Source organism: Struthio camelus, chromosome 29, assembly GCF_040807025.1.
Source record: "Struthio camelus isolate bStrCam1 chromosome 29, bStrCam1.hap1, whole genome shotgun sequence".
In the NCBI taxonomy this organism is placed as follows: Eukaryota; Metazoa; Chordata; class Aves; order Struthioniformes; family Struthionidae; genus Struthio; species Struthio camelus.
The window spans coordinates 378,667-401,846 of record NC_090970.1 but is presented as its reverse complement, the minus strand read 5'-3'; the positions used below and the strand labels follow the sequence as shown (position 1 = coordinate 401,846).

The following is a 23,180-nucleotide window of genomic DNA, read 5'->3' as shown; positions in this document are numbered from 1 at the left end:
ATGGAGGGATGAGGTGGAGGTGGAGGTGGAGATGGAGGGATGGGGTGGAGATGGAGGGATGAGGTGGAGGGATGGGGTGGAGGTGGAGATGGAGGGATGAGGTGGAGGTGGAGGTGGAGATGGAGGGATGGGGTGGAGATGGAGGGATGAGGTGGAGGGATGGGGTGGAGATGGAGATGGAGGGCTGGGATGGAGGTGGAGGTGGAGATGGAGGGAGGGGGACGGAGGTGGCGCCGGGGGGACGGAGACAAAAGCGATGGAGATGGGGGGCATGGAGGGAGGGGGACGGAGGCATGGAGGGAAGCGGGGGGAGATGTGGGGCAGGTCGGGCGGCCGGGGGGGTGGGGTGGGAAACGCGGCTTCGGCCCCACCACCCGCCCCACAGCCGGTCCTGCCCCCCCCATTAGGCAAATCAGGGGGTGGGGCCAGGACAAACCCCTCCCCCCAAGAGGGCGGCAGCAGCAGCAGCAGCTCGCTATTGTATGCAAATCAGATGCAAATGAGTTCCCCCCCACTGACCGCAGTGCATTATGGGATCAAGGGGGCTCCCTCCCCCTCCCCACGCCCCGGACACCTGGGCCCCCCCCAACTCCCTTTGTGTGTAATGAACCCCCCCCCCCGAACCGGGCGCCGCTAACGACCCTCCTGCCGCTTAACGAGGTGATTTGCATAAGCCGCCTCCCAGCATGCTTTGCGGCGGGTTGAGGTGGGGGGGGTTGGTGCCTCACTCCCCCTCCCCCACCTCCCCTCCCCACAGGTCCCCCCGGGGGGGGCGCTGCCATGACCCCGTTGCCATGGACGCCGCCGAGCCCGCCTCCCACCTCCCACCGGCCAATCAGGAGCCAGGGACCGGCCCCCAAGAGGCCCGCCCCCCATTTCCGGCCAGCAGGTCTACCCAGCTAGACCTCGGCCTACTTGGGCCTGGTCTCGGCCTACCCGGGCCTGGTCTCGGCCTACTCAGGCCTGGTCTCGGCCTACCGGACCCGGGGGGCGCCGCTGCCCCCTTGCCGGCCGCTGGCGGCCATGTCGCCTCACCAAAGGGCTCCTGGGGGAGCGGCGGCCCCCCAGCCTCCCTCTCCGCCCCCCGGCCGCCCCTCGGCCCCCGAATTACCTCAGCCAACAACGCGCCCCCGCCACCCAAAGACGAGGCCCCCCACGGCGAGGGGCAGCCGGGGGTCTGGCTCTGCCTCTCCTTCCGCCCTGGGCCCCCCGGTTCGGCCACCCGCCCCGGCCCCGCCGCCTTGGGCTTCCTCGTACCAAATAAGGCCGCCGGCGAGGAGGAGGAGGAGGGAGGCGCCGCCGAAGGCCCGTCCCCACCACCCGATGCCAAAGATTCGAGGGCTGGCGAGGAAGAAGAGGAGGAAGAGGCCGCGGGCGGGATGGCGCCGCCCAGGACAGACCAAAGCCAAAGCCCCGGGGAAGCGGCCGGTCCCAGCTTGGCCAATGAAGACGAAGCGGGCACCGGGCTGGCCAATGAGGAGGGCTCCAAGGCCGCGCCGGCCAATGAGGGAGGCGCCGGAGCTGCGTTGGTTGATGGAAGGGGTCGTAGCGTTGGGTTGGCCGGCGGAGAGTTGCCCGGCGTTGGGTTGGCCAAGGAGGAAGCACCCAACGTTGGGTTGGCCAAGGAGGATGGGCCCAACGTTGGGTTGGCCAATGAAGAAGCACTCAACATTGGGTTGGCCAAGGAGAAAGAGCCCAACGTTGGGTTGACCAAGAAGGAAGCACCCAATGTTGGGTTGACCAAGGAAGATGGGCCCAACATTGGGTTGGCCAAGGAGGAAGCACCCAACGTTGAGTTGACCAAGGAGGAAGAGCCCAACGTTGGGTTGGCCAAGGAGGAAGCACCCAACATTGGCTTGGCCAAGGAAGATGGGCCCAACGTTGGCTTGGCCAAGCAGGATGAGCCCAACGTTGGCTTGGCCAATGAAGAGGGAGCGTCACCCATCGCAGAAAGCCCCAACCGTGCCACGGCCAACGAAGAAGGGCCGGGCGCCCCGTTGGCCGATGGAGAGAGGCCCAATGCTCACCTGGGCGGCGCAGAGGGGCCCGCCGTGGGGCCCCGTGGGGCCTGCCCGGCCTTGGGGGCCTACGCGGGGCTGGCGCTGGCCTGCCAGCTCTCCCCAGCGCCCTCCCGCAACGCCTGCAAGACCCTCAAGTGCCCCAAGTGCAACTGGCACTACAAGTACCGGCAGACGCTGGAGGTGCACATGAGGGAGAAGCACCCCGAGGGCGCCCGCCGCTGCCCCCACTGCAGCGCCGGGGGCCCCCACCCCCGGCTGGCCCGCGGCGAGACCTACGCCTGCGGCTACAAGCCCTACCGCTGCGAGGCCTGCAACTACTCCACCACCACCAAGGGCAACCTCAGCATCCACATGCAGTCGGACAAGCACCTGGCCAACCTGCAGGGCGGTGGGGGGCCGGGGCCGCCGGAGGAGAAGGAGCCCCACGGCAAGGCCTCGTGGCGGTGCAAGATCTGCAGCTATGAAACCGGCGTCTCCCGCAACCTGCGGATCCACATGACGTCGGAGAAGCACCTGCAGAAGGTGCTGCTCCTCCGCCGGGGCCTGCCCGTGGCTCTGCCCGGGCTCCTGGCGGCACCACCGCTGCCGGCCGAGCCCCCGCCGCCGGCCGAGCTCTCACCTTTCTATGGGGCGCCGGGGCTGGTGCACCCCCATCCCGGGGCCGCCGGCCCCACGCCGGGGCCGCCCGCTGAGCAGTCGCAGATGGTCCTCAATGACCTCCACCCGCCATCGCCCGCCAGGCAGAAGGGGGCCACCGCTGCTGCCCCAGGTAGGCTGAGAAATACCAGGGGTGACGGGTTGGTCCAATGGGGAAGTCTGGGGACGTTCGGTCGGCCAACGGAGGAGGGGTGATGTCGAGATGTTGGGATGGCCAATGGGGAAGCCCAGGCATGTTGGGTTGGCCAACGGGATGGGTCAAGACATCGGGATGGCCAAAGGGGAAGCCTGGGGGCATTGGGTTGGCCAATGGGCAGGTTCAAGAGGTTAGGATGGCCAATGGGGAGCCCAGGCATGTTGGGTTGGCCAATGGCGGGGGGGGGGTTCAAGACATTGGGTTGGCCAATGAGGAAACCCAGCACGTTGGGTTGGCCAGTGGGAGGAGGTTCCAGAGGTCAGGTTGGCCAATGGGGCGGTTCAAGACGTTGGGCTGGCCAACGGGAGGAGATTCCAGCATGTTAGGTTGGCCAATGGGGCGGTTCAGGATGTTGGGTTGGCCAACAGAGAGAGGCTCCAGACGTTGGGTCGGCCAACGAGGTGGTTCCAGATATTGGGTTGGCCAATGGGGAGCCCCACCACATTGGGTTGGCCAGCAGGGAGCCCCAGCACGTTGGGTTGGCCAACGGAGAGCCCCAGCATATTGGGTTGGCCAATGGGGAAGCCCAACACGTTGAGTTCACCAACAGGGAGCCCCAGCATGTTGAGTTGGCCAACGGGGAGCCCCAGCATATTGGGTTGGCCAATGGGGAAGCCCAGCATGTTGAGTTCACCAACAGGGAGCCCTAGCATGTTGAGTTGGCCAACGGGGAGCCCCAGCACGTTGAGCTTGGCCAACAGGGGGAGGTTCAAGAGGTTGGGTTGGCCAATGGGGCGGTTCAAGACGTTGGGTTGGCCAACGGGGAGTCCCAGCACATTAGGTTGGCCAACGGGGGGAGGTTCAAGAGGTTGGGTTGGCCAACGGGGAGCCCCAGCATGTTGGGTTGGCCAATGGGGTGGTTCAAGATGTTGGGTTGGCCAACGGGGAGCCCCAGCACGTTGGGTTGGCCAACGGGGAGCCCCAGCACGTTGGGTTGGCCAACAGGGAGCCCCAGCATGTTGGGTTGGCCAACGGAGAGCCCCAGCACTTTGGGTTGACCAATGGGGAGCCCCGGCACATTGGGTTGGCCAACGGGGAGCCCCGGCACATTGGGTTGGCTAACGGGGAGCCCCAGCACATTGGGTTGGCCAATGGGGAGTCCCAGCACATTAGGTTGGCCAACGGGAGGAGGTTCAAGAGGTTGGGTTGGCCAATGGGGTGGTTCAAGACGTTGGGTTGACCAACGGGGAGCCCCAGCACATTGGGTTGGCCAACGGGGAGCCCCAGCACGGTGGCCGGGGGTGGGGGGTGGGGTGGGGCGGCGGGGCAGGACGGGCCGCCGGATGTCCAGAGGCGGCGCGGTGCCCCGTGGGGCGTCCCCCCCCCCCCCCCGCAGGTGCCGGCGGGGCATCAGGGCGGCTCTTCGGGTGCCTGGTGTGCGGGCGGTTCGGGGCGGACAGCCTGGAGGAGCTGCTGGGCCACGCCACGGCGCGGCGGCGCCTGCCCGAGGCCGCCTGGAAGGAGGTGGCCGGCGAGCTCCACCGCTGCCGGCTCTGCGCCTACGGCACCCCGCTCAAGGCCAACTTCCAGCTCCACCTCCGCACCGGCAAGCACGTCGCCCACTACCAGCGGGCCGCTCACCTGCGGGAGGCCGGGGCCGGGCTGCCGGCCATGGGCTCCGCCCCCTCGCCGCCCGGCTCCGCCTCCGCCCCGCCGGCCCTCCACCTCCGCTGCAACCTCTGCGGGGTGGAGACCCGCAGCCCCGAGAAGATGCGGCTCCACGTCCAGGCCGCTGGGCACCGGCAGGGCGAGCGGGTCCGCGAGGTGGGGGCGGGGGCGGTGAGGGGGTGAGGGGGGTGGAGCCGGGAGGGATGGGGTGGAGCTATGGGGCTGGAGGTGGAGCCAGGAGGAACCAGGTTGAGCTATGGGGCTGGAGGTGGAGCCAGGAGGAACCAGGTTGAGCTATGGGGCTGGAGGTGGAGCTGGGAGGAACAGGGTGGAGCTATGGGGCTGGGGGTGGAGCCAGGAGGAACAGGGTGGAGCTATGGGGCTGGAGGTAGAGCTGGGAGGAACAGGGTGGAGCTATGGGGCTGGGGGTGGAGCCGGGAGGAACCAGGTGGAGCTATGGGGCTGGGGGTGGAGCTGGGAGGAACAGGGTGGAGCTATGGGGCTGGGGGTGGAGCCGGGAGGAACCAGGTGGAGCTATGGAGCTGGAGGTGGAGCTGGGAGGAACAGGGTGGAGCTATGGGGCTGGAGGTGGAGCTGGGAGGAACAGGGTGGAGCTATGGGGCTGGGGGTGGAGCCAGGAGGAACCAGGTGGAGCTATGGGGCAGGGGGTCCTGGCGTGGGGCTATGGGGCTGGGGGTGGAGATACGGAGTAGGGGGTGGTGCTATGGGGCAGGGCCACAGGGCCCATGGGTGGAGCTATGGGGCTGGGGGCGGGGCCTCAAGTCAGGGGGCGGGGCTATGTGCCTGTGGGGGGAAGGCTGGGGCTATGGGGTGGGGCTACAGGGGCGGGGCCTGGGAGAAGGGGGCGGGGCTACCCAGGGGGCATGTCCCAAACCGACCCCGCCCTCCTCGGCAGGCCCGGGCGGGGCAGGGGGCGGGGCCTGGCGGTGGCCCCGCCCCCCTCACACACCCGGCCCCACTGCGGCTCCCATCGGGCCCCCAGCACCCGGCCCCCAGCCCCCAGCTGCGCCTGCCCCACGGTGAGCCCAGCCGGGGGGTGCTGGGGGGCACTGGGAGGGACTGGGAGGGTGACTGGGAGCACTGGGAGGAACTGGGAGGGGGATTAGGGGTGCTGGAGGGCACTGGGAGGGACTGGGAGGGGGATTAGGGGTGCTGGGGGGCACTGGGAGGGACTGGGAGGGGGATTAGGGGTGCTGGGGGGCACTGGGAGGGACTGGGAGGGGGATTAGGGGTGCTGGAGGGCACTGGGAGGGACTGGGAGGGGGATTAAGGGTGCTGGAGGGCACTGGGAGGGGGAATAGGAGTGCTGGGGGGCACTGGGAGGGACTGGGAGGGGGATTAGGGGTGCTGGGGGGCACTGGGAGGGACTGGGAGGGGGATTAGGGGTGCTGGGGGGCACTGGGAGGGGGATTGGGGGGGCACTGGGAGGCACTAGGCGGTCACTGGGAGAGACTGGGAGGGGGAATAGGGGCACTGGGAGGGACTGGGGGGCACTGGGAGGGGGAATGGCAGAACTGGGGGGCACTGGGAGGGCACTGGGAGAGTGATGGGGGGGCCAGGAGGAACTAGGCAGTCACTGGGAGGGACTGGGAGTTGGAACAGGGGCACTAGGAGGGTAACTGGGGGCACTGGGAGGCACTGGGGGGCACTGGGAGGGCTATTGGGGGGTACTGGGGGGCACTGGGAGGGTGACTGGGGGCACTGGGAGGGGTATTGGGGTGCTGGGGGGGACTGGGGGGGCACTGGGAGACACTGGGGAGAAGGTAGTGGGTGGAGTCAGGACAGGCCCCTCCCCCTTGGGGTGGTGCTTGGACCCCTGGCCCCACCCACACCCCATGTCCCCGCCCCCCCAGGAGCCGCCCCTGATGCCCCGGAGGAGGAGGAGGAGCCGGGTGAAGCCCCACCCCCAGGTGAGCGACCCCGCCCCCTCGAGAGCATAGCCCCGCCCCTTTCTCCCCTAGGGATTTGGGAGGGGGAGGGGCTGCCCCGGACGCCGGGGTCCCCCCACTGGGGGAGGGGAGGGGGCAGGAGGGCGGAGCTAACCCCTCCCCCCACCCCACAGTGTCTGAGAAGGCGGAGCCTAAGAGCCACAGTGCGGGGGAGGGGGCCAGGACGGTGAGTGGAGGCGGGGCCTGGGGCGGGGCCACATCCACTGGGGCGGTGGCATGCCCGGACGCCTGGGCCCCTTCCCCGGACACCTGGGCCCCTCCCCCGGACACCTGGGCCCCTCTCCCTGGACACCTGGGTCCTTCCCCGGACGCCTGGGCTCCTTCCCCAGACACCTGTGTCCCTTTCCCGGATGCCTGGGCCCCTCCCCGGACGCCTGGGCCCCTTCCCGGACACCTGGGCCCCTCCCTGACACCTGGGCCCCTTCCCCGGATGCCTGGGCTCCTTCCCCCGGACACCTGGGCCCCTTCCCCAGACACCTGGGTCCCTTCCCCGGACACCTGGGCCCCTTCCCCGGACACCTGGGTCCCCTCCCTGGACGCCTGGGCCCCTTCCCCGGACACCTGGGCCCCTCCCCGGACACCTGGGCCCCTTCCCGGACACCTGGGCCCGACCCGGACGCCTGGGCCCCCTTCCCGGACACCTGGGCCCCTCCCCGGACGCCTGGTCCCCTCCCCCGGACACCTGGGCTCCTTCCCCCGGACGCCTGGGCCCCTTTGCCGGATGCCTGGGCCCCTCCCCGGACGCCTGGGCCCCTTCCCGGACACCTGGACCCCTTCCCCGGACACCTGGGCCCTTCCCTGGACACCTGGGCCCCTTCCCCGGACGCCTGGGCCCCTTCCCCGGACACCTGAGTCCCATCCCTGGACACCTGGGCCCCTTCCCCGGACACCTGGGCCCCTCCCTGACACCTGGGCCCCTTCCCCGGATGCCTGGGCTCCTTCCCCCGGACACCTGGGCCCCTTCCCCAGACACCTGAGTCCCATCCCTGGACACCTGGGCCCCCCTCCCCGGACACCTGGGCCCCTCCCGGACACCTGGGCCCCCCTCCCCGGACACCTGGGCCCCTTCCCCGGACACCTGGGCCCCTCCCCCAGACACCTGGGCCCCTTCCCGGACACCTGGGCCCCTCCCCCGGACACCTGGGCCCCTCCCCGGACGCCTGGGCCCCTCCCCGGATGCCTGGGCCCCTTCCCCGGACACCTGGGCCCCTCTCCCTGGACACCTGGGCCCCTCTCCCTGGACACCTGGGCCCCTTCCCCGGACACCTGGGCCCCTCTCCCTGGACACCTGGGCCCCTCCCCCGGACACCTGGGCTCCTTCCCCCGGACACCTGAGCCCCTTTGCCGGACGCCTGGGCCCCTCCCAGGACACCTGGGTCCCCTCCCTGGACGCCTGGGCCCCTTCCCCGGACACCTGGGCCCCTTCCCGGACACCTGGGTCCCTTCCCCGGACACCTGGGTCCCTCCCCTGGACGCCTGGGCCCCTCCCCGGACGCCTGGGCCCCTTCCCCGGACACCTGGGCCCCTCTCCCTGGACACCTGGGCCCCTCCCCCAGACACCTGGGCCCCTCCCCGGACACCTGGGCCCCTCCCCGGGCACCTGGGCCCCTTCCCTGGACACCTAGGTCCCTTCCCCCGGACACCTGGGTCCCATCCCCGGACGCCTGGGCCCCTTCCCTGGATGCCTGGGCCCCTTCCCCAGACGCCTGGGTCCCTCCCGGACACCTGGGCCCCTTCCCCCGGACGCCTGAGTCCCTTCCCCGGATGCCTGGGTCCCTCCCCGGACACCTGGGCCCCTCACCGAATGCCTGGGCCCCCTCTCTGCACGCCTGGGTCTCCTCCCCGGACACCTGGGCCCCTTCCCCGGACACCTGCGTCCCATCCCCGGACGCCTGGGCCCCTCCCCGGACGCCTGGGCCCTTCTCCCGGACACCTGGGCCCCTTCCCCGGACGCCTGGGCCCCCAGACACTGGTTTTCCCCGGACGCCGGGGCCCCTGATCACCCTGCTCCCCCCCACCCCCGGCCCCCCAGGTCTTCTGCTGCCCCCTGTGCAGCTGCGGCAGCCCCCGGCCGGGGGCGGTGGGGGTCCACGGCGGGAGCCGCCCCGGGCTGCCGCCCCCCCTGCGCTGCCCCCTCTGCCGGCGGCAGCTCCCGGGCCGGGGGGGGCTGCGGCTCCACCTGCGCCGCGGCCACAGCGTCGCCCCCGAGTGCCTCGACCGCCTGCTCCGCGTGGTGAGAGCCCCCCGGCACCACCCTGACCCCCTGGAGGACCCTCCTGACCCTCTTGGGGACACCTGGGGCCCTCCTGACCCCCTGGAGGACCCTCCTGACCCCCTGGAGGACCTCCCCAACCCCTTGGGGACACCTGGGACCTTCCTGACCCCCTGGAGGACCCTCCTGACCCCCTGGAAGAGCTTCCAGACCCTCTTGGGGACACCTAGGACCCTTCTGACACCCTTAAGGACCTCCCCGTCCCCTTGGGGACACCTAGGGCCCTCCTGACCCCCCTTGAGGACACCTAGGACCCTCCTGACCTCCCTTGAGGACCTCCCTGACTCCTTGGGGACACCTGGGACCCCTTGAGGGCCTCTCTGACCCCTTGGGGACACCTGGGACCCCCTTAAGGACCTCCCCGACCCCTTGGGGACACCTAGGACCCTCCTGGCCCCCCTTGAGGACACCTAGGACCCTCCTGACCTCCCTTGAGGACCTCCCTGACTCCTTGGGGACACCTGGGACCCCTTGAGGGCCTCTCTGACCCCTTGGGGACACCTGGGACCCCCTTAAGGACCTCCCCGACCCCTTGGGGACACCTAGGACCCTCCTGGCCCCCCTTGAGGACACCTAGGACCCTCCTGACCTCCCTTGAGGACCTCCCTGACTCCTTGGGGACACCTGGGACCCCTTGAGGGCCTCTCTGACCCCTTGGGGACACCTGGGACCCCCTTAAGGACCTCCCCGACCCCTTGGGGACACCTAGGACCCTCCTGACCTCCCTCGAGGACACCTAGGACCCTTCTGACACCCTTAAGGACCTCTCTGACCCCTTGGGGACACCTAGGACCTTCCTGACCCCCTTAAGGACCTCTCTGACCCCTTGGGGACACCTAGGACCTTCCTGACCCCCTTAAGGACCTTCCTGACCCCTTGGGGACACCTGGGCCCTCCTGACCTCCCTTGAGGACCTCCCTGACCCCTTGGGGACACCTGGGACCCCCTCTGACCCCCTGGACGACCCACTAGACCCCCCCCAATGACATGTTCCCCCCCCCCCCGGCACCCAGGCCACCCCAGCAGAGCCCTCCTTCGCCACCAAGGTGCCGCCCCCCACGGCGGCCCCACGGCCCCCCGATGGCGATCCGGCACCTGGAGGTGAGTGACACCGTGGGTGTTGGGGACCTGGGGGACCCTCGCTCAACCCGAGGACCCCACCACCGTCACCCCACCCCTCATCTCCGCAGCCCCCCCGCCAGGTGCCCCGTCCCCACCGACCCCCATGGAGGAGGAAGAGGAGGAGGAGGAGGAAGAAGAGGAGGTGCCACCACCTCGGGGTCCCCCCGACCCACCACCGGGCACCCGCCCCGGGGGCCGCCGGGCACCCACCTTCGCCCTGGACAAGTTCCTGGACCCGGGGCGGCCCTACAAGTGTGGGGTGTGCAAGGAGTCCTTCACGCAGAAGAACATCCTCCTGGTGCACCTCAACTCCGTCTCCCACCTCCACAAGGCCAAGAAGGCGGCGGCGGCCGAGGGCGGCGGCGACCCCCAGGGCGACGCGGGGGCCCCCGGCGCCCCCCAACCTCCCCCGGAGAAGCCCTACAAGTGCCCCACCTGCCGGGTGGCCTACAACCAGAGCTCCACGCTGGAGATCCACCTCCGCTCCGTCTTGCACCAGACCCGAGCCCGGGGGGCCCGACCCACGGCGCCGCCGCCACCACCGCCGGTTGCCCCACGGCAGCTTTTATTGCCCTTCTTCCTGCACGAGCCACCCCGGGCGCTGCCGGCCGCCCCCTTGGTCCTGGCGCCGGGTGCCACCGGGGCCGCCCCCCAAGCCGGGGGGCTGCTGGAGCGTTTCGGCTTCGAGGTGGTCATCCGCTACAACGAAGGCGACCCGGCGGCCGCCGTCCCCGCCGCGGCCGAGCGCCCCGAGCCCACGCCGGGACGCCGGCGGTTGGCCCGGACCCGTTTCAGCGCCTTCCAGGCGCAGGCGCTGCAGGCGGCCTTCGAGGCCAGCGCCTACCCCCGGGACGGCGAGGTGGAGCGCTTGGCCGCCCTCCTGGGCCTGGCCAGCCGCGTGGTGGTGGTCTGGTTCCAAAACGCCCGGCAGAAAGCCCGCCGGGCCGACGCCGCCGGCCCCGGGGTCGCCCCCGGCGCCGCCGCTCCCGCCTGCAAGCGTTGCCGGGCCTCCTTCGACGGCGTCTTCGAGCTCCTCCGGCACCTCAAGGCCTGCTACGGCGACCGGCCCGAGGACGCCGACGGAGAGGACGAGGACGGTGGGGACGAGGCCGGGATGGGGGGCTCCCGGGGCGGCGTGGCCCCGTTGGGGGGCTCCGAAGTCAACGCGGCCCCGTTGAGCGTCTCCAACGTGGACACGACCTCACTGAGCATCTCCGAAGTCAACGCGGCACCGTTGAGCGTCTCCAACGTGGACACGACCTCATTGAGTATCTCCAAAGGTAACGTGGCCCCATTGAGTGTCTCCAACGTAGACACAACCTCATCGAGCATCTCCAAAGTCAACATGGCACCGTTGAATGTCTTTAATGTGGACACGACCTCATCAAGCATCTCCAAAGTCAACGCGGCCCCGTTGAGCATCTCCAACGTGGACACGACCTCACTAAGCATCTCCAAAGGTAACACAGCCCCGTTGAGCGTCTCCAACGCGGACACGACCTCGTCGAGCATCTCCAAAGTCAACGCGGCACCGTTGAGCATCTCCAACGTGGACACGACCTCACTGAGTATCTCCAAAGTCAACGTGGTCCCGTTGAGCGTCTCCAACGTGGACTTGGCCCCACTGGGTGTCTCCAAGGTGGACACGACCTCATTGGGTGTCGCCAACGTCAACGCATCCCCATTGAGCGTCTGCATCGTGGACAGGGCCCCACTGGGCGTCTGCAATGTCAACATGGTCCCGTTGAACGTCTCCAACATGAACATGACCTCATTCAGCATCTCCAAAGTCAATATGGCCCCATTGAGCATCTCCAACGTGGACACAGCCCCATTGGGCATCTCCAAAGTCAACATGGCCCCGTTGCGTGTGTCCAACGTGGACACGACCTCACTGAGCATCTCCAAAGTCAACACAGTCCCGTTGAGCATCTCCAACGTGGACACGACCTCACTGAGCATCTCCAAAGTCAACACGGTACCATTGAGTGTCTCCAACATGGACACGACCTCATTGGGCATCTCCAAAGTTAATACAGCCCCACTGAGCGTCTCCATGGTGGACATGGCTCCGTTGGGCGTCTCCAAAGTCAACACAACCCCTCTGAGCATCTCCAACGTGGACACGACCTCACTGAGCATCTCCAAAGTCAACACGGTCCCGTTGAGCGTCTCCAACGTGGACACGACCTCACTGAGCATCTCCAAAGTCAACACGGTCCCGTTGAGCGTCTCCAACGTGGACACGACCTCACTGAGCATCTCCAAAGGCAATAGGGCCCCACTGAGCATCTGCAACGTGGATAGGGCTCCGTTGAGCATCTCCAAGTTGGCTATGACCCTGCAGGGTGCCTCCAAGGAGGACACAGCTCCACCAGATGTCTCCAAGGGGGACGTGGCCCTGTTGAGCCTCTCCAAAGGGGACTGGGCACCCCTGGGTGTCCCCATCTCCAAGGAGGACACAGCACTGATGGGGGTCACCAAAGGGGAGGGGGATTTGGCCCCTCTGAGTGTCTCCAGAGGTGTCTTGGCTCCGCTGAGACACCCTGTCCCCACAGGGGGACCCACACTGCAGGGCATCTCCAAGGTGGACACAGCCCCGCTGAGCAGCTCAAGGATGGACACGACCTCGTTGGGTGTCTCCAGGACAGACATGACCCCACTGGATGTCCCAAAGGTGGACACGGCACCACTGAGTGTCCCAAAGGCAGCTCTGACCCCGATGAGCGTCTCCAAGGTGGACGTGACCCCGTTGAGCATCCCAAAGGGGGACACGACCCCACTGACCATCTCCAAGGTGGAAACGACCCTGATGGACATCTCCAAAGCGGATGTGACCCCGTTGGGCGTCACCAAGGTAGAAACAACCCCACTGAGCGTCCCAAAGGTGGACGTGGCCCCATGGAGTGTCTCCAAGGAGGACGTGACCCTACTGGGTGTCCCAAAGGTGGACACGACCCGACTGGGTGTCTCCAGGGTGGAAATGAGCCCATTGGGCCTCCCAAAGTTAGACAGAACCCTCTTGGGCGTCTCCAAGGTGGAAACGACCCCGTTGAGTGTCTCCAAGGTGGAACCAAACCCGCTGAGCGTCTCCAAGGTGGAACTCGTCCTGTTGGGTGTCTCCAAGGAGGAAATGACCTCACTGAGTGTCCCAAGGGTGGAAATGACCCTGTCAGGCGTCCCAAAGGCGAAATCGACCCCGTCGAGTGGTGCCAAGGCAGAACCGACCCCGTCGAGCGTCCCAAAGGCAGAACCGACCCCGTCGAGCACCTCCAAGGCAGAACCGACCCCGTCGAGCGTCCCAAAGGCAGAACCGACCCCGTCGAGCGTCCCAAAGGCAGAACCGACCCCGTCGAGCGTCCCAAAGGCAGAACTGAGCCCGCCGGGGCCCTCGCCGCGTCCACCGAAGCGCGGCCGAGAGGCCGGGGCGTCGCCGGGACCCGGGGCGGGGGACAAGCGTCTGCGCACCACGTTGCTGCCGGGACAGGTAGCGACGCTGCGGCGGTGGTACGCGAGCGAGTCCACGCCGGGGCGCCCGGCCCTGGAGGCCCTGGCGTCCCGCTTGGGCTTGGCCCGCCGCGTGGTCCAGGTCTGGTTCCAAAACACCCGAGCCCGGGAGCGAAAGGGTCGGCTCGGGCCGCCCCACGGCCGTGGGGCAGCCAGCCCCTCCAGCGCCGGCGACCTCAGCGATTCGGCCTCGTCCTCCTCGTCCTCCTCTTCCTCCTCGGCGGCGGCAGCGCGGCGGGCGGGCGGCCGGGGGCCCCGGCGGGCGCGGACCCACATGTCGGGGGCGCAGCTGCGGGTGCTGCGGGCCTGCTACGGCGCCTGCCGGGCCCCCACGGCCCCCGAGTGCGAGGCCGTGGGGCAGGCCGTGGGGCTGCCCCGCCGCGTGGTCCAGGTCTGGTTCCAGAACGCCCGGGCCAAGGAGAAGAAAGCCGGCGCCCCCCGGCCCGAGGTCGCTGCCCCCCTTCCCGCCGCCTGCCCCCTCTGCCGTGGGGTGGCCGAGCCCCACGGCTCCGCCCGGGGCCACCTCTTCTCCCCTGGGCACCTGGCCCGGCTCCAGGCGGCCGTGGGGCAGGAGGAGGCACCCGCTGCGGGCTGCTGAGGAGCCCCACAGGCCTTGGGGTCCCTATGGGGCTGGGGGATGCCGCTGTGGGGCTGGGATGAGCCTGGGGGGGGTGCAGGGTTGGGGGGCCGCTATGGGGTTGGGGGGGTCTCATGGGGCTGAGGGAGCTCCATGGGGCAGGGATGAGCATGGGGGGTGCAAGGTTGGGGGGCTGCTATGGGGCTGAGGGGGTCCCATGGGGCTGGGATGAGCCTAGGGGGGTGCAGGGTTGGGGGGCCGCTATGGGGTTGGGGGGGTCCCATGGGGCTGGTGGAGCTCCATGGGGCAGGGATGAGCCTGGGGGGCCACTATGGGGCTGAAGGGGTCCCATGGGGCTGGCAAGATCTCTGTGGGGCTGACGGTCACTATGGGGCTGGGGGTGTGGGATTGGGGGGTGCCCATGGGGCTGGGGGGGGGGTTAGGAGGGTCTCTATGGGGCCAGGGGGGGTCCCCATGGGGCTTGAAATCACTATGGGGCTGGGACTTGGGGATCGCTATGGGGCTGGGGGTCTCTATGGGGCAGGGCTGGGAGGCCGCTATGGGGCTGGGGGAGCGGGATTGGGGGGGGGATCTGTATGGGACCTGGGGGGCCCCGAGTGGCTGGGAACCCCCATGGGGCTGGGACTTGGGGGTCGCTATGGGGCTGGGGGTCGCTATGGGGCGGGGCTGGGGGTCGCTATGGGGCGGGGCCCCCCAAGGACAAAACCACCCCCTAAAATGGAGGAAGCCCCGCCCCCAGAGTGAAGCCCCACCCACAGGGGTGAAGCCACGCCCCCAACCCCGGGAGGGGGGGTCAGTCCCCCCCAATAGCAGCACAGTCTCTGCAGCGGGTCGTTAATTAAACAGCCGCCTGGGGCTTTAATTAAGCTCTTAATTAGCCACGAAGGCTGGGGGGGGGAGGGGAGCCGGAAAGTGTGTGTGGGGGGGGGGGGATTAAGTGAGGGGCGCCGAGCACTAACGAAGGCGGCGCCCTGTGCCGCTAATTACTAGGAGTTAATTGCCACCTGGGGAGCATCGGCACGGTAACGAGAGCTAACGAGATGTGTGTGTGGGGGGTGTTTATTGGCCCCCCCGGGGGGGGATCAGCGACGCCGGCGGAAACCTGCAGGAGAGAGAGGCGTCAGGGGGCCCAGGTGTCCGGGAGCCCCCGCTCCGGGGGGGGCCCAGGTGTCCGGGAGCCCCCGCTCCGGGGGGGGTGTGAGGGGCCCAGGCGTCCGGGAGCCCCCGCTCCGGGGGGGGAGGGTGTGAAGGGCCCAGGCGTCCGGGAGCCCCCGCTCCGGGGGGGGAGGGTGTGAGGGGCCCAGGCGTCCGGGAGCCCCCGCCGAACGACTCACCCTTCCTCTTCCTCTTTGGCGCCTTCGGGCTCTTCCTCCTCTTCTCGGCGGGGGGCGTCTCGTCCTGGGGGGAGCCAACGGGGGCGCTGGGCTGAGAGAGGGGCCCAGGCGTCCGGCCGCCCCCCGCCCCCAGGGGCCCAGGCGTCCGGGTTACCTGCTCGCCGGGGGTCAGCAGGGCCCCGACGGCGCCGAAGTGGGGCAGGGTGTCGAGGCGCTCGCCCGCCGCCATCGCCCGCCGCCGCCGCGCCCGCTCCCGCCGGCTCTCGCTCAGCCGCACCAGCATGGCTTCCTCGTAGCGCGTCCTGCGGGGGGGGGAGGGGAGGGGCCCAGGCGTCCGGGAGGGGAAGGGGCCCAGGTGTCCAGGGAGGAGCCCCTCTCGCTCCCTCAAGGGGCCCAGGTGTCCGGGAGGGGAAGGGGCCCAGGCGTCCAGGGAGGAGCCCCTCTCGCTCCCTCAAGGGGCCCAGGCGTCCGGGAGGGGAAGGGGCCCAGGCGTCTGGGGAGGAGCCCCTCTCCCTCCCTCAAGGGGCCCAGGCGTCCGGGAGGGGAAGGGGCCCAGGCGTCCGGGCAGGCGCCCCTCTCGCTCCCTCAAGGGGCCCAGGTGTCCGGGCAGGGAAGGGGCCCAGGCATCCGGGCAGGAGCCCCTCTCACTCCCTCAGGGGGCCCAGGCATCCGGGGAACAACCCCCCACTCCCTCAAGGGGCCCAGGCGTCCGGGAGGGGAAGGGGCCCAGGCGTCCGGGGAGGAGCCCCTCTCCCTCCCTCAAGGGACCCAGGTGTCCGGGCAGGGAAGGGGCCCAGGCGTCCGGGGAGGAGTCCCTCTCGCTCCCTCAAGGGGCCCAGGCGTCCAGGAGGGGAAGGGGCCCAGGCGTCCGGGAGGAGCCCCTCTCGCTCCCTCAAGGGACCCAGGTGTCCAGGAGGGGAAGGGGCCCAGGCGTCCGGGCAGGAGTCCCTCTCGCTCCCTCAAGGGGCCCAGGCGTCCAGGAGGGGAAGGGGCCCAGGCGTCCGGGCAGGAGCGCCCCTCGCTCCCTCAGGGGACCCAGGCGTCCAGGAGGGGAAGGGGCCCAGGCGTCCGGGCAGGAGCCCCTCTCGCTCCCTCAAGGGGCCCAGGTGTCCGGGCAGGGAAGGGGCCCAGGCGTCCGAGAGGAGCCCCCCTCGCTCCCTCAGGGGACCCAGGCGTCCGGGAGGGGAAGGGGCCCAGGCATCCGGGCAGGAGTCCCTCTCGCTCCCTCAGGGGGCCCAGGCATCCGGGGAACAACCCCCCACTCCCTCAAGGGGCCCAGGTGTCCGGGCAGGGAAGGGGCCCAGGCGTCCGGGAGGAGCCCCTCTCGCTCCCTCAAGGGGCCCAGGCGTCCGGGAGGGGAAGGGGCCCAGGCGTCCGGGCAGGAGCCCCCCTCGCTCCCTCAAGGGGCCCAGGTGTCCGGGAGGAGCCCCTCTCGCTCCCTCAAGGGGCCCAGGCGTCCGGGCAGGGAAGGGGCCCAGGCGTCCGGGGAGGAGCCCCCCTCGCTCCCTCAAGGGGCCCAGGTGTCCGGGCAGGGAAGGGGCCCAGGCGTCCGGGAGGAGCCCCCCTCGCTCCGTCAGAGGGCCCAGGCGTCCGGGTGTCCCCCCTGCACCCCACATCCCCCCCCTCACCAGAGGGCCCAGGCGTCCGGGGAACAACCCCCCGCTCCCTCAAGGGGCCCAGGCGTCCGGGAGCCCCCGCTCCAGGGGGAGGGGTGAGAGGTGGGGGCCCAGGCGTCCCGGGGTGGCCAAGGGGCCCAGGCGTCCGGCTCACCTGTCGCGCAGCAGCCGCCCGGCGCGGGCCTGCGCCCCCCCGGCCGCCACCTCCTCGGGGCCGTCGCTCAGCTCCTCGCGCAGCTCCCGCAGCACCGAGCTGCTCAGCGCCCGCCGCCGGGCCCGCTCCCGCGCCCGCGCCGCCCGCTCCGGCCCCGCCTCGCCTGCGCCGGGGGGCCCAGGCGTCCGGGGGGGGGCCCAGGCGTCCGGGGGGGGGCCCAGGCGTCCGGGGGGGGGCCCAGGCGTCCGGGCACGGCACCCTCCCACCCCCCCAACATGGCCCCCACGGAGCCCAACACCTCCCGCCCCCCTTCCTGCGGCAGTCGGGGAGCTCAGTCTGCAACTAGAGGGGCCCAGGCGTCCGGGGGAAGGGGCCCAGGCGTCCGGGGGTCTCCCACCCCCCTGCCTGGAGCAGCCAGGGAGGCCAGTGCCCAACCAGGGGGGCCCAGGCGTGCGGGGAGGGGCCCAGGCGTCCGGGAGAGGGGCCCAGGCGTCCGGGGGAAGGGGCCCAGGCATCCGGGGGAAGGGGCCCAGGCATCCGGGGGAAGGGGCCCAGGCATCCGGGGGTCTCCCATCCCCCTGCCTGGAGCAGCCAGGGAGGTCAGTGCCCAACCAGGGGGGCCCAGGCGTCCAGGGAGGGGCCCAGGCGTCCGGGGGGGAAGGGGCCCAGGCGTCCGGGGGTCTCCCACCCCCCTGCCTGGAGCAGCCAGGGAGGCCAGTGCCCAACCAGGGGGGCCCAGGCGTCCGAGGGGAAGGGGCCCAGGCATCATGGAGAGGGGCCCAGGCGTCCGGGGGGGAAGGGGCCCAGGCGTCCGGGGGTCTCCCACCCCCCTGCCTGGAGCAGCCAGGGAGGCCAGTGCCCAACCAGGGGGGCCCAGGCGTCCGGGGGGGGGCCCAGGCGTCCGGGGGGGGCCCAGGCGTCCGGGGGGGGGCCCAGGCGTCCGGGCACGGCACCCTCCCACCCCCCCAACATGGCCCCCACGGAGCCCAACACCTCCCGCCCCCCTTCCTGCGGCAGTCGGGGAGCTCAGTCTGCAACTAGAGGGGCCCAGGCGTCCGGGGGAAGGGGCCCAGGCGTCCGGGGGTCTCCCACCCCCCTGCCTGGAGCAGCCAGGGAGGCCAGTGCCCAACCAGGGGGGTCCAGGCGTCCGGGGAGGGGCCCAGGCGTCCGGGAGAGGGGCCCAGGCGTCCGGGGGAAGGGGCCCAGGCGTCCGGGGGTCTCCCATCCCCCTGCCTGGAGCAGCCAGGGAGGTCAGTGCCCAACCAGGGGGGCCCAGGCGTCCAGGGAGGGGCCCAGGCGTCCGGGGGGGAAGGGGCCCAGGCGTCCGGGGGGTCTCCCACCCCCCTGCCTGGAGCAGCCAGGGAGGCCAGTGCCCAACCAGGGGGGCCCAGGCGTCCGGGGAGGGGCCCAGGCGTCCGAGGGGAAGGGGCCCAGGCGTCCGGGCGCCCCCCGCTCACCGTACTGCACCGGCACCAGGCGGGGGGGGACGTATCTGCGCCCCCCGCCCAAGCCCGGGGGCTTCGGGGCGCCGGATCCTTCCTCCTCCTCCTCCTCCTCCTCCTCCTCTTCCTCCTGCTGCGGGCGGAGGCGTCAGTCCCCGGCGGGCCCAGGCGTCCGGGCATCCACCCCCCCCCCCAACAGCGACTCACCCCTGTCACCATGTTGCCGGGGTCGGGGCGGAAGCGCAGGGGGTCGTTGTCACCTGGAGCAGGACGGGGGGGGGGGGGGGGGAGATGACGGACAGCTGTCAATCACCGCCCCCCCCCCGAGGGGGCCCAGGCGTCCGGGGGATGGGGGGGAAGGGGCCCAGGTGTCCGGGGCCGCTCACCCAGGGCCCCGGCGGCCGCCGCCCGCAGCAGCTTCTCCACCTGGTACTTGAGGCGCTGCTCCACCGGCCGCATCTTCTCCAGCACCTGCCGCGGGGCCCAGGCGTCCGGGCACCGCCACCCCCGAGGGGGCCCAGGCGTCCGGGATACCCCCCCACACACACCGAGGGGCCCAGGCGTCCGGGCACCGCCACCCCCGAGGGGGCCCAGGCGTCCGGGATACCCCCCCCCCATCACCGAGGGGCCCAGGCGTCCGGGCACCGCCACCCCCGAGGGGCCCAGGCGTCCGGGATACCCCCCCCCCCATCACCGAGGGGCCCAGGCGTCCGGGCACCGCCACCCCCGAGGGGGCCCAGGCGTCCGGGATACCCCCCCCCACCCACCGAGGGGCCCAGGCGTCCGGGCACCGCCACCCCCGAGGGGGCCCAGGCGTCCGGGATACCCCCCCCCACCCACCGAGGGGCCCAGGCGTCCGGGCACCGCCACCCCCGAGGGGCCCAGGCGTCCGGGATACCCCCCCCCACCCACCGAGGGGCCCAGGCGTCCGGGCACCGCCACCCACCAAGGGGCCCAGGCGTCCGGGCACCGCCACCCCCGAGGGGCCCAGGCGTCCGGGATACCCCCCCCCACCCACCGAGGGGCCCAGGCGTCCGGGCACCGCCACCCACCAAGGGGCCCAGGCGTCCGGGCACCGCCACCCCCGAGGGGGCCCAGGCGTCCGGGATACCCCCCCCCCCCAACAGACCCATGAGCTCCCGCCCCCTCAGGCCCCGCCCCCTGCCCCTCAGGCCCCGCCCCCTCACCACGCGGGTCTCCAGGAGGCGGGGCACGGCAGGCTCCGCCCCCAGAGAGGCCCCGCCCACCTTGGCCCCCGCCACCAGGGCCAGGTCCTGCAGGTAGAGCAGCAGCAGCTGGGGGCGGAGCTCCAGCAGGGACAGCCCCTGCGGGGGGCGGGGCCTCCGTCAGCGCACAGGCCCCGCCCCCTGGGGCCAGGCCCCGCCCACAACCCCCTCCCTATGGGGCCAGAGCCCCCCAACCAGCTCCCTATGGTGCCGGGAGCCCCCCTAGCGCCTCCCTATGGGGCAGGGAGCCCCCCAGCCGCCTCCCTATGGGGCAGGGAGCCCCCCAAGTCCCCTCCCTATGGGGCAGGGAGCCCCCCAACCACCTCCCTATGGGGCAGGGACCCTCCCAGCCGCCTCCCTATGGGGCCGGGAGCCCCCCAAGTCCCCTCCCTATGGGGCCGGGAGCCCCCCAACCACCTCCCTATGGGGCCGAAGCCCCCCAAGTCCCCTCCCTATGGGGCAGGGAGCCCCCCAAGTCCCCTCCCTATGGGGCAGGGAGCCCCCCAGCGCCTCCCTATGGGGCCGGGAGCCCCCCAACCGTCTCCCTATGGGGCCGGGACCCTCCCAGCCTCCTCCCTATGGGTCCGGGAGCCCCCCAGCCCCCTCCCTATGGGGCAGGGAGCCCCCCAGCGCCTCCCTATGGGGCAGGGAGCCCCCCAAGTCCCCTCCCTATGGGGCAGGGAGCCCCCCAGCGCCTCCCTATGGGGCCGGGAGCCCCCCAACCGTCTCCCTATGGGGCCGGGACCCTCCCAGCCTCCTCCCTATGGGTCCGGGAGCCCCCCAGCCCCCTCCCTATGGGGCAGGGAGCCCCCCAAGTCCCCTCCCTATGGGGCCGGGAGCCCCCCAGCGCCTCCCTATGGGGCAGGGAGCCCCCCAACCGCCTCCCTATGGGGCCGGGACCCCCAAGTTCCCCCCCCGGTACCTGCTCGGTGCGGAGCTGCCCCTCCCGCACCCGCCGCAGCAGCGCCCGCGCATGCGCGGTGACGGCGGCCACCTGCGGGGTCAGGGGTCGCCGGTCAGGGGTCAGGGGTCGCCGGTCAGGGGTCAGGGGTCGCCGGTCAGGGGTCAGGGGCCCCCCCGGGGTGGGGGGGGGCGGCCGGTACCTGGTCCCGCAGCGCCGCCAGCAGCGCCAGCGCCTCCGCCACCTCCGCCGCCGCCATCTTGCGCGGTCGCCCGCCCGCCGCTGAGGGCGCGGCCAATCGGAGCGCGCCGCCGGCGCCGCCGGCCAATCAGAGCGGCGCAGGGGAGGGGCGAAGGTTTCCCGCCCCTGGCGGAGGCGGGAAGGGTGGGAGGGGGCCAATCAGCGCGGCGGGAGGAAGGGGCGGGCTCCGGGGGCTGGTTCGCCAATGGAGAGGCAGGGAGCGAGGACTGACAAGGGGTTTGGCCAATGAGAGGCGGCGGGGGGCCATAGAGTTCGGCGCAGGGGGTAGAGGCGGCCGCAGGGGGGATGGGGGAGGGCGGGGGGAGGAGCAGGAGGACTGAACCCTCCTGCAGCCCCACACGTGCTCCCCACGTGGTCCTCCAGCCCCACACATCCCCCCTGTGGGGTCCTCCAGCCCCACACGCGCCCCCCATGGGGTCCTCCAGCCCCACACATCACCCCTGTGGGGTCCTCCAGCCCCACACGCGCCCCCCACGTGGTCCTCCAGCCCCACACGTGACACCCATGGGGTCCTCCAGCCCCACACGTGCCCCCCATGTGCTCCTCCAGCCCCACACATGACCCCTATGGGGTCCTCCAGCCCCACACGCACCCCCCATGGGGTCCTCTAGCCCCACACGTGCCCCCCATGTGGTCCTCCAGCCCCACATATGACCCCACGGGGTCCTCCAGCCCCACACATGACCCCTGTGGCATCCTCCAGCCCCACACGTGCCCCCCATGGGGCCCTCTAGCCCCACGTGTGCCCCCTGTGGGGTCCTCCCGCCCCACACATGCCCCCTTTGGCGTCTCCCAGCCCCACACGAGCCCCCCAGCCCCATAGGAGACTCCTACAAACTGCTCCAGCCCCCCAGGAGCCCCCCAGCCCCATAGCAGCCCCCTATGACCCCCCATGATCTGAGACCCCTATGACCCCCCCAGCTCCCTATGACCCCCATCAGCCCCCCAAGACCCCCCATGACCCCCTATGAGCCCCCTACGACCCCCCCCAGCCCCCTACGACCCCCACCAGCACCCTGCGACCCCCTATGAGCCCCCTACGACCCCCCCAGCCCCCTAGGACCCCCATCAGCCCCCCCTAGGACCCCCATCAGCCCCCCAAGACCCCCATCAGCCCCCATGAGACCCCTAGGACCCCTCCTCAGCCCCCCAAGACCCCCCCATGACTCCCTATGAGCCCCCTAGGACCCCCCCCAGCCCCCTAGGACCCCCATCAGCCCCCTAGGACCCCCCTAGGACCCCCATCAGCCCCCCAAGACCCCCCATGACCCCCTATGAGACCCCTACGACCCCCCCCAGCCCCCTACAACCCCCATCAGCCCCCTAGGACCCCCCTAGGACCCCCATCAGCCCCCCAAGACCCCCCCATGACCCCCTATGAGCCCCCTACGACCCCCCCCAGACCCCTGCAACCCCCATCAGCCCCCTAGGACCCCCACCAGGCCCTTATGACCCCCATCAGCCCCCTAGGACCCCCCTAGGACCCCCATCAGCCCCCCAAGACCCCCCATGACCCCCTATGAGCCCCCTACGACCCCCCCAGCCCCCTAGGACCCCCATCAGCCCCCCCTAGGACCCCCATCAGCCCCCCAAGACCCCCATCAGCCCCCATGAGACCCCTAGGACCCCTCCTCAGCCCCCCAAGACCCCCCCATGACCCCCTAGGACCCCCCTACGACCCCCCCCAGCCCCCTACGACCCCCCCAGCCCCCTAGGACCCTCCTAGGACCCCCATCAGCCCCCCAAGACCCCCTATGAGCCCCCTACGACCCCCTCCAGCCCCCTAGGACCCCCATCAGCCTCCCAAGACCCCCATCAGCCCCCATGAGACCCCTAGGACCCCTCCTCAGCCCCCCAAGACCCCCCATGACCCCCTAGGACCCCCCTACGACCCCCATCAGCCCCCCAAGACCCCCCCATGACCCCCTACGACCCCCCCATGACCCCCTATGAGACCCCTAGGACCCCCCTAGGACCCCCATCAGCCCCGCAAGACCCCCCATGACCCCCTATGAGCCCCCTACGACCCCCCCAGCCCCCTACGACCCCCCTAGGACCCCCATCAGCCCCCCAAGACCCCCATCAGCCCCCATGAGACCCCTAGGACCCCTCCTCAGCCCCCCAAGACCCCCCATGACTCCCTATGAGCCCCCTAGGACCCCCCCCCCCAGCCCCCTACGACCCCCATCAGCCCCCTAGGACCCTCCTAGGACCCCCATCAGCCTCCCAAGACCCCCTATGAGCCCCCTACGACCCCCTCCAGCCCCCTAGGACCCCCATCAGCCTCCCAAGACC

At 71.4% G+C, this 23,180-nt stretch overlaps 2 protein-coding genes across 8 annotated transcripts; one reads left to right on the top strand and one right to left on the bottom strand.

Annotated features, from left to right (window-relative positions):
- The first annotated feature begins 732 nt into the window (after window positions 1–732).
- Window positions 733–13,951, top strand: ZFHX2 (zinc finger homeobox 2). Its single transcript, XM_068921712.1, has 8 exons — window positions 733–2,790; window positions 4,211–4,653; window positions 5,399–5,522; window positions 6,357–6,413; window positions 6,566–6,618; window positions 8,485–8,685; window positions 9,738–9,825; window positions 9,915–13,951. The coding sequence occupies exons 1-8, from the start codon at window positions 795–797 to the stop codon at window positions 13,949–13,951; spliced, it is 6,999 nt and encodes a 2,332-aa protein (XP_068777813.1). The 5' UTR covers window positions 733–794.
- Window positions 13,952–14,856: 905 nt separating this feature from the next.
- Window positions 14,857–20,909, bottom strand: NGDN (neuroguidin). 7 transcript variants are annotated; one of them, XM_068921695.1, is made up of 10 exons: window positions 20,827–20,909; window positions 20,646–20,717; window positions 19,685–19,822; window positions 18,884–18,968; window positions 18,705–18,757; window positions 18,513–18,630; window positions 17,056–17,218; window positions 15,440–15,587; window positions 15,286–15,349; window positions 14,857–15,053 (listed from the first exon to the last, which is right to left on the bottom strand). In XM_068921695.1, exons 1-10 carry the CDS (start codon window positions 20,881–20,883, stop codon window positions 15,034–15,036), a joined length of 918 nt encoding a protein of 305 aa, XP_068777796.1. In that variant the 5' UTR covers window positions 20,884–20,909; the 3' UTR covers window positions 14,857–15,033. The 7 variants fall into 7 exon arrangements, with proteins under 7 accessions (XP_068777796.1, XP_068777797.1, XP_068777798.1 ...); XM_068921696.1 differs by having other exon boundaries at window positions 18,513–18,627; XM_068921697.1 differs by having other exon boundaries at window positions 18,513–18,624.
- Window positions 20,910–23,180: the final 2,271 nt, after the last annotated feature.

What these genes read in the sequence shown, in the direction of transcription:
- ZFHX2 (XM_068921712.1), top strand. Translation starts at nt 795, where the DNA reads ATGGACGCCGCCGAGCCCGCCTCCCACCTCCCACCGGCCAATCAGGAG. An exon ending in GGCCACCGCTGCTGCCCCAG is followed by an intron (nt 2,791 to 4,210) that starts GTAGGCTGAGAA and finishes CCCCCCCCGCAG; the next exon opens with GTGCCGGCGGGGCATCAGGG. An exon ending in CGGGGGAGGGGGCCAGGACG is followed by an intron (nt 6,619 to 8,484) that starts GTGAGTGGAGGC and finishes CCGGCCCCCCAG; the next exon opens with GTCTTCTGCTGCCCCCTGTG.
- NGDN (XM_068921695.1), bottom strand. Translation starts at nt 20,883, where the DNA reads ATGGCGGCGGCGGAGGTGGCGGAGGCGCTGGCGCTGCTGGCGGCGCTG. An exon ending in CCTGGTGCCGGTGCAGTACG is followed by an intron (nt 17,219 to 18,512) that starts GTGAGCGGGGGG and finishes CCCCCGGCGCAG; the next exon opens with GCGAGGCGGGGCCGGAGCGG. An exon ending in TGCTGACCCCCGGCGAGCAG is followed by an intron (nt 15,350 to 15,439) that starts GTAACCCGGACG and finishes GGCTCCCCCCAG; the next exon opens with GACGAGACGCCCCCCGCCGA.